We start from the raw sequence: 10,632 nt of genomic DNA on the forward strand, positions 1-10,632 counted from the left end.
CATCTTTCGGGCAGCGTACGAAAAAACTGGTCATCTTTTGAAGCGATCCACGAATCGATCCAATTCTTTACTTCTTCATAAGACCGGAAATGCTGATCAGCCAGGCCGTGTGCCATTGATCGAAACAAGTGATAGTCCAAGGAGCAACGTCTGAAGAATACGGCGGGTGGGGTAGGACTCAACGTTTCCAAGTATGTCTTGACCACTTTTACAACATGAAGTCGAGTATTGTCATGCTGTAATAGCCATTTATAATACAAGTGCAGAAGGCATTGATATTCTTCCACGAGTTCAAAATACAAAAACGAGCCACGTAGTGGCGAGTTTTTGAATGAACGAGAGGTAGATTGAGCTTTCTGTACGAGTATTATACATTATTTTCTCAGATTCATTGCATTTTCATTGAAATTATTGAAATATTTCCATAAATATCATTTAGTGATTTTTGCATTGAAAAATGTTGGTTGACAGAACTGATTTCTTCAAGGAAAATTGATGAATTGACAGATAAAGCCGTGGCGGAAAGTTCGGAGTACTAACATATAATAATAAAATAAAACCATGAAAACTGTGCGTATTCTCGAACGATTTTATTCTACAAGATATGGAAGAATAAACGGAATAACCACAGAATTAGAGAAAATCACTTCATCATGTCTCTCGTTGTATTATAGCCGTTTGTCTCTCAATTATCGGCTCAAACGCATTAATTGCATTTGATAACGATCGCCCGTGATTGTGTCAGTCGGTTTTAATAACTCATAATACACTACGCCGAGCTGGTCCCACCAAATACTGAACATGACCTTGGAACCGTGAACATTTGGTTTGGACGTCGACGTGGAAGCATGGCCGGGATATCCCCATGATTTTCTTCGCTTAGGATTATCGTAATGAACCTATTTTTAGTCTACAATCACAATGCGATGCAGAAATCCCTTCCATCTTTGCCTTGCAAGCAGCTGTTCCCACTGCCATGCTGGTCTTCGACGTCAAAAATCACCGTTCTTGAAGCGTTGAAACTACTTTCGGCACGTTCTTTCACTGAAAAGCGGCCTTTCCACACGTTTTTGAGAGTTTTGAGACTTTGACTCGTAAGCTGACATGTTCAATCGAGAATAACTTAATGATGCAGACACGAATGGACTAATTTCAGATGGTTAAGTTAAGGCTTTTACAAGAATGTACGGACACACATACCGACAGACAAACACAGATATAAATAGAAGAATGAGACAAATATATTAGAAGACATATCATGAAATAATCTTTTTCTCCTGTTCTAGGATAATCGTAGTATATCCAGTACAAAGGTTCAGCCCAAACAGGTTCTAGTTGGTTGGGACAAACAGAGATCATGGACCTTCGTGGTCCTTGGTGTAAGTTTCGTCATTTGGGGCTGCATTTTTTTCCCACTGATGGTCAACAATGTGATATGATAAAAAAATAATTATTAAAAGTACGTGTGTTGTATATTTTTGATTGATTGAAGATGAATTTGTTGAAATATCTGTAAATATAAGTATCATACCAATGTAAGAAGTAACCAGAATAAATATTTATAGAATTATGAAATTTATTTCTACCCATATCTAATGTTGGTGACACTGACATCGAGGAAGTCGGTAGGGACTTCACAGACAGTGACACTAACGTCAACAGTAGTTATAATGATCTTTTGTTTTCATATTTGACATGTGTTAACCTCAAAAGCAGTAGCTAAAACAGTTGATCTAAATAAACAATGAATCTGTTATGATTAATTTAGCCTTCACTAGCTAATATCAGAGAAATCTCAACTTTGACTCCTCTTATCCTCATACGAAATGGATTGAAGCAAGGAAATTGTTTTAAGCCGTATATTATCCAAACGAAAACATGTCACCTTTGTGGTCAGTTTTATCATCTTGTATTCTGGTTTTTGTATTGCTCTTCGCTGAATATATGTGTGAGTAAAACTTATTAATGCCTCGAATCATTTACTACACAAAATCATTTCATTATGCATTCGAATATTCATGCTCATTCACATTGATGAAACAAATTGAAAGTGATCTAATTTTTATAGATGGTTGATATTCTCTATTACTGATTATTTGAAGATTTAAACTTGTCAAAATACATTGAAGAAAGCTCTATCAACCTCTGAATCGACTACATTCTTCTTTCACCATTCAGTTCACTTCTAACCTCATTAAAATTCACTTTCATTATTGACTAATGTCAATATTTAAATCTTATTTAAAGGCGAAGATGAATTCCTTGGCATTCCAATTCAACCTTTAAACATCAATAATTCACAAACCCAGTTCAGGACACAGACTACTGCTGGTTCTAGATTGAGTAACAATGAATGGCCCGCTATTGGTGAAAGAAGACATAATAACCACCACAATAATGTCCAAACATCCACGCAAAGCTCTTTTGTTCGACAACAAGTTGCACAGTGGAACGAACGTTTGAGCCCCAATACTTCCTATGCTACCTCTGTAAATAATCGACCAAATTCAAATCATAGACATCAACAATTGAACTTGAGAACAACAGTTCATCCTTCCACAGGGGTTCGTTTCAGTGATAATGGAGCTAATAGTCAGGGAGGATCTACGGGTATAAAAAAGGACACATCTCTGGCAACTGATGAGGAGTTACGAGAGTTTTCTGAGAATTTACTGACAAAGGATACAAACAATGCTGCCAGTTTTGTTACAATAAATTACCAGGGTAGGACTACGTCTAGATCAAAAAATGATGAAGCACCTTTGCCGTTAGTTGATAAATTTAAATTTTAGTGAAGATCGACTAAATGTTATTTTTCAGGCTACTGTCGATAAGAAGGGATGCATATAGAATTCCAACAATTTCGAAATTGCAACCTTTATATGACAATTACATTGTGCAAAGCAATGTGAACGAAGATTATACCAATCAGGAAAAACAAGAAGAAAATACTCTTTTAAGGGCAATATTAGATACTGAAGTCATGCGAGCTACAAGAAAATTTTTGATGGACAAAGGTATGCAAATCATTGAAATTTTTAAATCTAACCTAACATAACCTCTAGCTCACATTTCCATTTGATTTTCTCCTATTGTTTCAGGAGCTATTAGTGGCAATGAAAGAGACTTTGAGAAGTTGCTGCACGAAATGTGGTTTGACTTATACCCTAGAGCAAAGAAGAAGGTTGGATCTAGCGCTTTCGAACATGTTTTTTTGGCTGAAATAAAAAAAGGAGATGTTTCTGGTCTTCATAATTGGTTATACTTTGAGAGGGAAGAATCTAGCCACAGGGCAAACTATTTGGGTTATTTGAAGAAGATAGATCTGGGAAATGTAGGTTTTTATACCGAAATTTTGTAGTAGATAGACTGCTGAGATTTGTCTAATTAGGTTAGGTAGTTAGATATTTGTCTAATTAGGTTAGGTAGTTAGATATTTGTCTAATTAGATTAGGTTAGTTAGACATTTGCCCGATTAGGTTAGGTTAGTTAGACATTTGCCTAATTAGGTTAGGAGTAACAATTTTCAAATAGCTATACCTATGCAACATCAATTAATTGATTGAAACAATCTTTTTTTTTCCAGAAAGGAGCCATATTAAAATTCAATTTTGACTTCCACGGAATCAACAAACCTGTTGGATCTATGTTTATAGGGACAAGTCCAGAATTTGAAATGGCCCTGTATTCAACTTGTTTCATCCTTCGGGCTGATAGAGTATGCCCTTCGAAACTTGGTGGAAAGCGTCTTGTGATTAGAACGTATTCGTTCATGTATAATGGTAAAAAGCTGATCGGAAGTGCATTCCCAGAAATTTGAGAAGCAGCTTATTTTATTTCAGGAAAACAACGAATATTGTTGTCAAATTTATGAATTGTTTTTTCTATTAGCGAAAATTTTATGTTTCTTTTCTTTTTAATAAAATAAATAAACAAAAAATGAGTTTTTATTCACTTAATATAAAAATGTTTAAAAAACCCAGTTGTAATTCTTTAAATTAGTGAACTTTTCACCAAGTTAAATTTCTGATGTGATTTTATGCTTGTAGGTTGATAAAGGGTCTTCCAATGAGAAGATTAATTTTGATATTGATAAATTTCGAAATTTCTGTTCGATCCAGTGGGTATTTTTTCTTATTATTGAAAAAACAATATCTCCATAGTTATAACTTCAAAAGTCTCTGGCAAATTACGGACGGACATAATCGATTTTGACTTCGAATTCTTCATTGATGAATCAAATTCAACCGTTTGGGACCACTCTCGGCCCAAAATTCGAAAAGTACAAATATTTAATTGTAACAAGAATGTAAAAATGAGCGCAGAATACTGAAGTTGTACATTCAGTACTCCTCTATTGTTTTGACAAATTTATTCAGCCAGACAACATTCAAATCCCCCCTAGGATATTTCAATTTACATAAGCATCCAAAAAAAATGATACGATCCTCATTTATCAACATTACGAGCGAGAGTGTTTACAATTTCCTAAGATCACTGATAACATTATCTATCTGAAATGTATCGGTCGAAAAAATAATATAGTTGAATTGAACGATCAATTTATAAGTCTTAGTTCCTTTTTATCTTCGTTAGGCTAAGAATCTGTTCAACGTTTTGTCTGTTCTAATTTTATACAGAATGTTGAGGACATTATCGAAGAGTTTCAAAGTTTTGAAACAAGAACAAATTAGTGTTGCTAGATGGTATCATACTGAGAATGTGTTTGGGTTCAGAAAAAAGATTGAAAATGAGTTTACAAGTAAGTGATTTGGGACAATTGCTAAATTGCTTATTCCACAACAAATTAACTCACATATTATAACCTCAAAACAGCTTGTGTTCATTTTAACATGTACCATGGTTGTTCAAAAATTAAATGGCTAATTCGTCAGTTTAGTTTATCAAATTATACAGAGTTTGAGGGAAGGAATTGAACAGCATTGGAAAAAGGCAGCAAATCATTCAATAAAACGGTTATTGGCTTAAAATTATTGTTATTAGTTTCCCTCGAGCAAGTAGAATAAATTTAAAAAATATCCCTTGTTGCAGTTGAAGAAGATGTCCTCCAAAATAGGTCGAAAGAGAGCAATTTTTATAGATTAGTAACAGCATATAGAGAACATGGCCATAAAAAGGCCGAAGTGAACCCAATATCTATGATAGACCAAAAAAAGTAAGTTATTTATTTTAAACTACCAACATAATAGTGAGAAATTTTTCTTAGGCAACTTCCAGAATTAGACCTAAAACGCTACAGTTTAGAAGAAGGAGATAGAGTGAAGACTAAAGGAATTCTTGAATGTGATAAAGATGAGATTTCTGTACAAGAAGCGTTGAATATTCTAGAAAACTCTTATGCTGGACATATATCCGCAGAATTCACTTATTTAGAGGTGAGCTTCACTTCAATCCCTATAGAAATATTACTGAAGGATTTTTAATCATCCACTTTTCAAGCAAGAAGAAGAACGAGAATGGTTCGCCAAGGAATATGAGAAATTGCAGAACCTAACGATAGATGATAACGCCAAAGTTGAAATGGCAAAAGAAATGCTGAAGGCTCAAGAATTTGATCGTTTCTTGGCTGCTAAATACCCTGGTTTGAAAAGATACGGTGGAGAAGGTGCAGAGGGTATGGTGCCCTTCTTCATGGAGTTATTCAGACTCTCTGCTAAAGGTTGGAGTTATTTATTATTCTTGGTTAGATTTAACCAACTGTCAATGACATAATCCAACTCAATTAGGTATACTCATTAGAATTTTCGAAATTATGTGCTACATCTAGAGATAGATCTTCTTCATGTACTATTTATAATCGACAGAAACATTTCAAGTTGTAAGGAATTGAAAAATATTGGAGATTTCGATGGCAGTTTAGGTTATGTCAGATTCAATTCTGGTAACATAGAATATGGTGAAGGCGTCAAACGTTTGCAAGTACCCACTCCTACTATAATACAATTTTAATTATTTGCAGGAAGCATTCAGGAATTAGTTATCGGAATGCCACACAGGGGTAGATTAAACATACTGACTGGTCTTTTGAGATATCCACCAGCCCAAATATTCCTGCGCCTAAAAGGAGAAAAGGACTTTCCCGATCATTACGAAGCTACCGGAGACACACTTAGCCATATAAGTAAACCCTTCACCTCTCAAACACTGAACATTCCTTGACTAAAATCAATTTTCCAGATGTTTCAGAGGATCTCCATTACGGAAACGATAAAGTCCATATAACGGTTTTGAAGAACCCATCTCACCTAGAAGCTGTCAATCCTGTATCTGTTGGTAAGACTAGGGCGAAACAAATGTTGCTCAGGGATGGAGATTATGGAAAAGAGGGGCGCTTAAGCGACAAAATATTGAATTTGCAGGTTGAAAATCTAATATAATATGCCCTTGACTAAACGGAATAGGCTAGCAACTAACTCCACGTGAGGATAGGTTAAATCTGATGGCTGGAAATTTCTTTTTTCAAATTTGGAATGAGTTCAACTCTATTATGCTGGTAGTTCAACATACAAGTAGTTCAATCGAATCAGTAGTTCAATTGAATCGGTAGTTCAATTGAATCTGTAGTTCGATTGAACCAGTAGCTCAGTTGCATCAGTAGTTCAATTGAATTAGTAGTTCAACTGAGGCAAAAACGAAAGCTAGGAACACAAATTTATGTAGTAGTAAGACTCAAATTTACTTGGCTAAATACAATATCTTCGAGTTCTTCAGAAAGCACATGCAATTGTAATTAATAACTAACTAATAGGTGCATTTATCCAATGTCAACTTTCTGTCAGTCTTCAAACTCTTGAAGTAGGCGTTTATTTCAGGTGCACGGTGATGCAGCTCTCATGGGACAAGGAGTGAACCAAGAAACCTTGAATATGAGTCAAACGCCTCACTATGAGGTAGGTGGCGCTATCCACATGGTGACAAACAATCAGCTAGGGTTCACAACTCCTCCAGAAAGGGGTAGATCTTCGAGATATTGCACGGATCTCGCTAAAATGATCTCTGCTCCTGTCGTACATGTTAGCGGTGATCACCCAGAGGTATGCTTTTCGATATCATGCGAGAGTAGTTCGTTTGATTGATTCGAATACATTTCAGTTGGTCTACAAAGCTACCAGACTGGTGTTTGAGTATCAGCGGAAGTTTAGGAAGGACGTTTTTCTGGATATCAACTGTTACAGACTGTGGGGGCACAATGAATTGGATGATCCGTCTTTCACAAATCCTAGTCTGTACAAAATTATACGTTCCAAGAAGTAAGTTGACAGATAAGAGCAGTATAATATGAAGGTGGGTGTGACAAACTATTATGGTAGATAGTGCTTATAGAAGAACAAGTTTTCTGCAAACTTTGAGCTATATTATATTTACATCTTACTTATTTTCACTTTTTTATTGATCCTATCTGCCTCATCAGTTTGATACTCCTACTGTGTAACACCCTGTATAAAACGATATTCATTCAAACCACGAGCTTAACAATTGTGTTCATAGAACTGTTCCAGATATGTACGCTGCAAAACTCATCACCGAAGGTTTATTAACTGAAGAAGAGACAAAGGAAATATCATCCTCGCATTCTAAATGGTTGAATGATGCTCACAAAAGTTGCGATTCCTATACACCTCAGGTATAGCTGGGTTCTAGCCATTATGAATCGATTTATTAGTGTTTATTGAATTTTCAGGATCCCTACTTCAGTGGCAATTGGAATAACATGGAGGTGGCTAAGAATCAAGTGACTGTATGGGACACTGGGGTCAATTCAGATGTTTTGGCATACGTCGGCCGAAAATCTGTCCAATACCCGGATTCATTTGTAATAACTTTTATTGAGACGTCTAGAAATACTGGTGTGCCCACTCGCTCTTGAAGAAATTTGAGATAAAAATAGTCAGCCTTCTTGGAATTCAAGGAGATTGCTGGTACTTCACTTGATTTCCGCATCATTTGCTATGGCGCTTAGATCGAACTCCGCTGACGTTTCCATAAAATATGACAGTTTCATTATAAAGCGCCACCTATAAGAAATGGAAATATGGCCGTTTCATCAAATAGCGCGACACACGGAAGAAACAAGAAGTAGCGGCATTGTTCAGTTCGAGTTTTCTCAAATAAAATCTTAACAGTGGACACACCAGTATTTTGAGATATTTTAGCTCTTAATTATTACATTCTGAAATATTCCGTATCTTCTTGCAGAATATACATCCCACATTGTTAAAATCGTATGTTAAGAACCGTTTGTCGAAAATATCTGAAGGGGTTGATATTGACTGGGCTACAGCTGAAACTCTAGCTTTTGGTTCGCTTCTTTATGAAGGTAAGATTTTCTGGAAACTGAGATACAATAAAATTATCAGGTACCATTTTTATATTTTCGTCTATTTCTACGGTCTATGGTAAGAATTTGAAATATCCAGTGTTGAATAGATGTTGAATAGTGCATTAAAATAAAATTCAGTCAAATAATGAATCATATGCTCCAAATTACAAAAACTATTATTTGAAGGTTACAATGTGAGGATAAGTGGGCAAGATGTGGGTCGTGGCACCTTCTCCCATCGTCATGTGATGCTAGTAGACCAAGAAACTAACGAATTGCACATTCCCTTGAACGATCTACACAAGGACCAACAAGGTTTTCTGGAGATTGCCAACAGTACTTTGTCAGAAGAGGCTGTAGTCGGTTTTGAATACGGTTTCAGCATAGAATCTCCGAGAAATCTCTGCATCTGGGAGGCCCAGTTTGGAGATTTCTTCAACAGTGCCCAGATTCCTGTAGATTGTTTTGTCACCTGCGGCGAAAGTAAGTAACTCCATTCAAATATTGGATGAACATAGAAATAAAAATTTCACTCTATGTTTCTGTACACATGTTTGCCAACTGTCCGAACGATGAAGGTCATAGAATGCAAGAATACTTTCTTTAACGTTTCATTTTGGGTTAAGGTAAATGGATATACAACAGTGGATTGACTATACTTCTTCCTCATGGATACGACGGTGCTGGACCAGATCACAGTTCTTCAAGGATCGAGAGAATCTTGCTGCAAACAGATTCCAAAGAAGACAAAGTAGATGGGGACAACATCAATTTGCAAGTTTGCCAGCCTAGTACACCGGCTCAGTATTTCCATCTGCTGAGGAGACAGGTAAATCCCCGAAGAACATAGAATCTATAGAGAACATAAAGTTACGGTTCACAGAGATCCATAGATCTTATATAGGTGTTGAAAGTGAAGTTCTAATAGTGTAGGGTTCTCTAGATCGAAATGGTTGAATTGGCAACACTGAGTATTATTTTTTTGACATTTCTTATGTCATTTGTGTTCAGTAGGTTATGTCATTTAATCATGGAAATATACACGCTTCAACAACCTCTAGAAATTGTGAAATTATTTTCTCAAAATCAGTGTCCATTTGTGAATACTGAGAGAAACTCAAGAAGAATTCATGGATAACTATTCCATTCTAAAATGTATCATTTCTACTTGAAACTCATATATTTTCGGAAAAGTTTGGTGTTCTATATCTCATCATATTCCTTCGTTTATAGATGGTTAGAAACTTCAGGAAGCCGTTAATTATTATAACTCCAAAAACGTTATTGAGATTAGCAGAAGCCACTTCCAGTTTTGCTGAAATGTCTCCACAAACTACTTTCATGCCTGTCATAGGTAAGTGCAAATAATAGCAACAGCAACCAAATCCAAAATTAACATGATACATCGTCTTTTTCCAGGTGATAAGATGTGCGATCCCGAACAAGTTACAAAAGTATTAATAACTTCTGGAAAACATTATTACACTTTATTAAATAAGAAAATAGCATTAAAGGATAACAGTACAGCTTTGATAAGACTGGAATCGTTTGCACCTTTTCCCACAGCTGAGTTATTGAAAGAAATCCAGATTTTCAAGAAAAATGCTGGTAAGATTCCTGTACTTACACTCTTCTAAAACCCTCTGAATGAATTTTTTTTCAGTGATTATCTGGTGCCAAGAAGAACCAAGAAATATGGGCGCTTGGACGTTCGTTAAACCGAGATTTGAAAATCTCATTGGAAGGAGGGTAATTTTTCTCTTGAAAGCCTTGAAAAAATTTGTATTATTTTTCTTTCAGATCTTGTACTGTGGTAGAGAGGAACTGGCAACCTCAGCAGTAGGCGTAGCTAAAGTACACCAAAAGGAAGTGGAAGAAATTGAAACTAAACCATTTGCTATGAAATTCAATTAAATAATAAACTATTTTATCACATTTGTTTTATAGATCTTTGGCTTTCTTTTGTTATTTTTGTGTTATTAAGGGATTTCGTTGTCGAAGATTCCGATATTGGCACCGATTTCAAGGTTCTTTTTTCGCAAATATATCTTGAGATAGATATATCTAATAGGTGGATGCGCATTAATGTAGCGCAGCCACCAGAATTTTTATTTCGAATTTCAAATTATTGCGAAATCTAGGAAGAGTAGTTCAAACCAAGTCCAGAGTTAAACATTACAGGATTCTATACGTGATTGACAGTTAATTCAGTTGTATGTGTACAGATGGCTTACCAAAAAATTCCTTATCGAATTTAAATTTGAATTTTTTTTTGGAAAAATTGCCATAGT

General features: G+C 35.6%; 2 protein-coding genes across 3 annotated transcripts; both read left to right on the top strand.

Annotated features, from left to right (window-relative positions):
* Positions 1 to 1,691: 1,691 nt before the first annotated feature.
* On the top strand, positions 1,692 to 3,943 carry LOC123684237 (endoribonuclease CG2145-like). The gene is made up of 5 exons (XM_045623417.1): positions 1,692 to 1,948; positions 2,248 to 2,767; positions 2,821 to 3,017; positions 3,102 to 3,334; positions 3,587 to 3,943. The coding sequence occupies exons 1-5, from the start codon at positions 1,879 to 1,881 to the stop codon at positions 3,818 to 3,820; spliced, it is 1,254 nt and encodes a 417-aa protein (XP_045479373.1). The 5' UTR covers positions 1,692 to 1,878; the 3' UTR covers positions 3,821 to 3,943.
* A 506-nt stretch (positions 3,944 to 4,449) lies between these two features.
* Positions 4,450 to 10,276, top strand: LOC123688741 (probable 2-oxoglutarate dehydrogenase E1 component DHKTD1, mitochondrial). 2 transcript variants are annotated; one of them, XM_045627386.1, is made up of 17 exons: positions 4,450 to 4,762; positions 5,053 to 5,176; positions 5,228 to 5,396; positions 5,461 to 5,680; positions 5,981 to 6,142; positions 6,199 to 6,380; positions 6,834 to 7,055; positions 7,114 to 7,271; positions 7,510 to 7,645; positions 7,703 to 7,834; positions 8,218 to 8,338; positions 8,528 to 8,824; positions 8,968 to 9,170; positions 9,575 to 9,695; positions 9,761 to 9,949; positions 10,005 to 10,090; positions 10,142 to 10,276. In XM_045627386.1, the coding sequence occupies exons 1-17, from the start codon at positions 4,642 to 4,644 to the stop codon at positions 10,253 to 10,255; spliced, it is 2,757 nt and encodes a 918-aa protein (XP_045483342.1). In that variant the 5' UTR covers positions 4,450 to 4,641; the 3' UTR covers positions 10,256 to 10,276. The 2 variants fall into 2 exon arrangements, with proteins under 2 accessions (XP_045483342.1, XP_045483343.1); XM_045627387.1 differs by lacking the exons at positions 4,450 to 4,762; positions 5,053 to 5,176 and having other exon boundaries at positions 5,256 to 5,396; positions 5,465 to 5,680.
* Positions 10,277 to 10,632: the final 356 nt, after the last annotated feature.

This window comes from Harmonia axyridis, chromosome 1 (assembly GCF_914767665.1).
Source record: "Harmonia axyridis chromosome 1, icHarAxyr1.1, whole genome shotgun sequence".
Classification (NCBI taxonomy): Eukaryota; Metazoa; Arthropoda; class Insecta; order Coleoptera; family Coccinellidae; genus Harmonia; species Harmonia axyridis.

Bases quoted from the DNA above. Each gene is read 5' to 3' on its own strand.
- LOC123684237 (XM_045623417.1), top strand. From the start codon at position 1,879: ATGTCACCTTTGTGGTCAGTTTTATCATCTTGTATTCTGGTTTTTGTA. The intron at 2,768-2,820 runs GTTAGTTGATAA...GTTATTTTTCAG, and splicing joins AATGATGAAGCACCTTTGCC to GCTACTGTCGATAAGAAGGG. The intron at 3,335-3,586 runs GTAGGTTTTTAT...TTTTTTTTCCAG, and splicing joins AGAAGATAGATCTGGGAAAT to AAAGGAGCCATATTAAAATT.
- LOC123688741 (XM_045627386.1), top strand. From the start codon at position 4,642: ATGTTGAGGACATTATCGAAGAGTTTCAAAGTTTTGAAACAAGAACAA. The intron at 5,177-5,227 runs GTAAGTTATTTA...AATTTTTCTTAG, and splicing joins TCTATGATAGACCAAAAAAA to GCAACTTCCAGAATTAGACC. The intron at 6,143-6,198 runs GTAAACCCTTCA...TCAATTTTCCAG, and splicing joins AGACACACTTAGCCATATAA to ATGTTTCAGAGGATCTCCAT.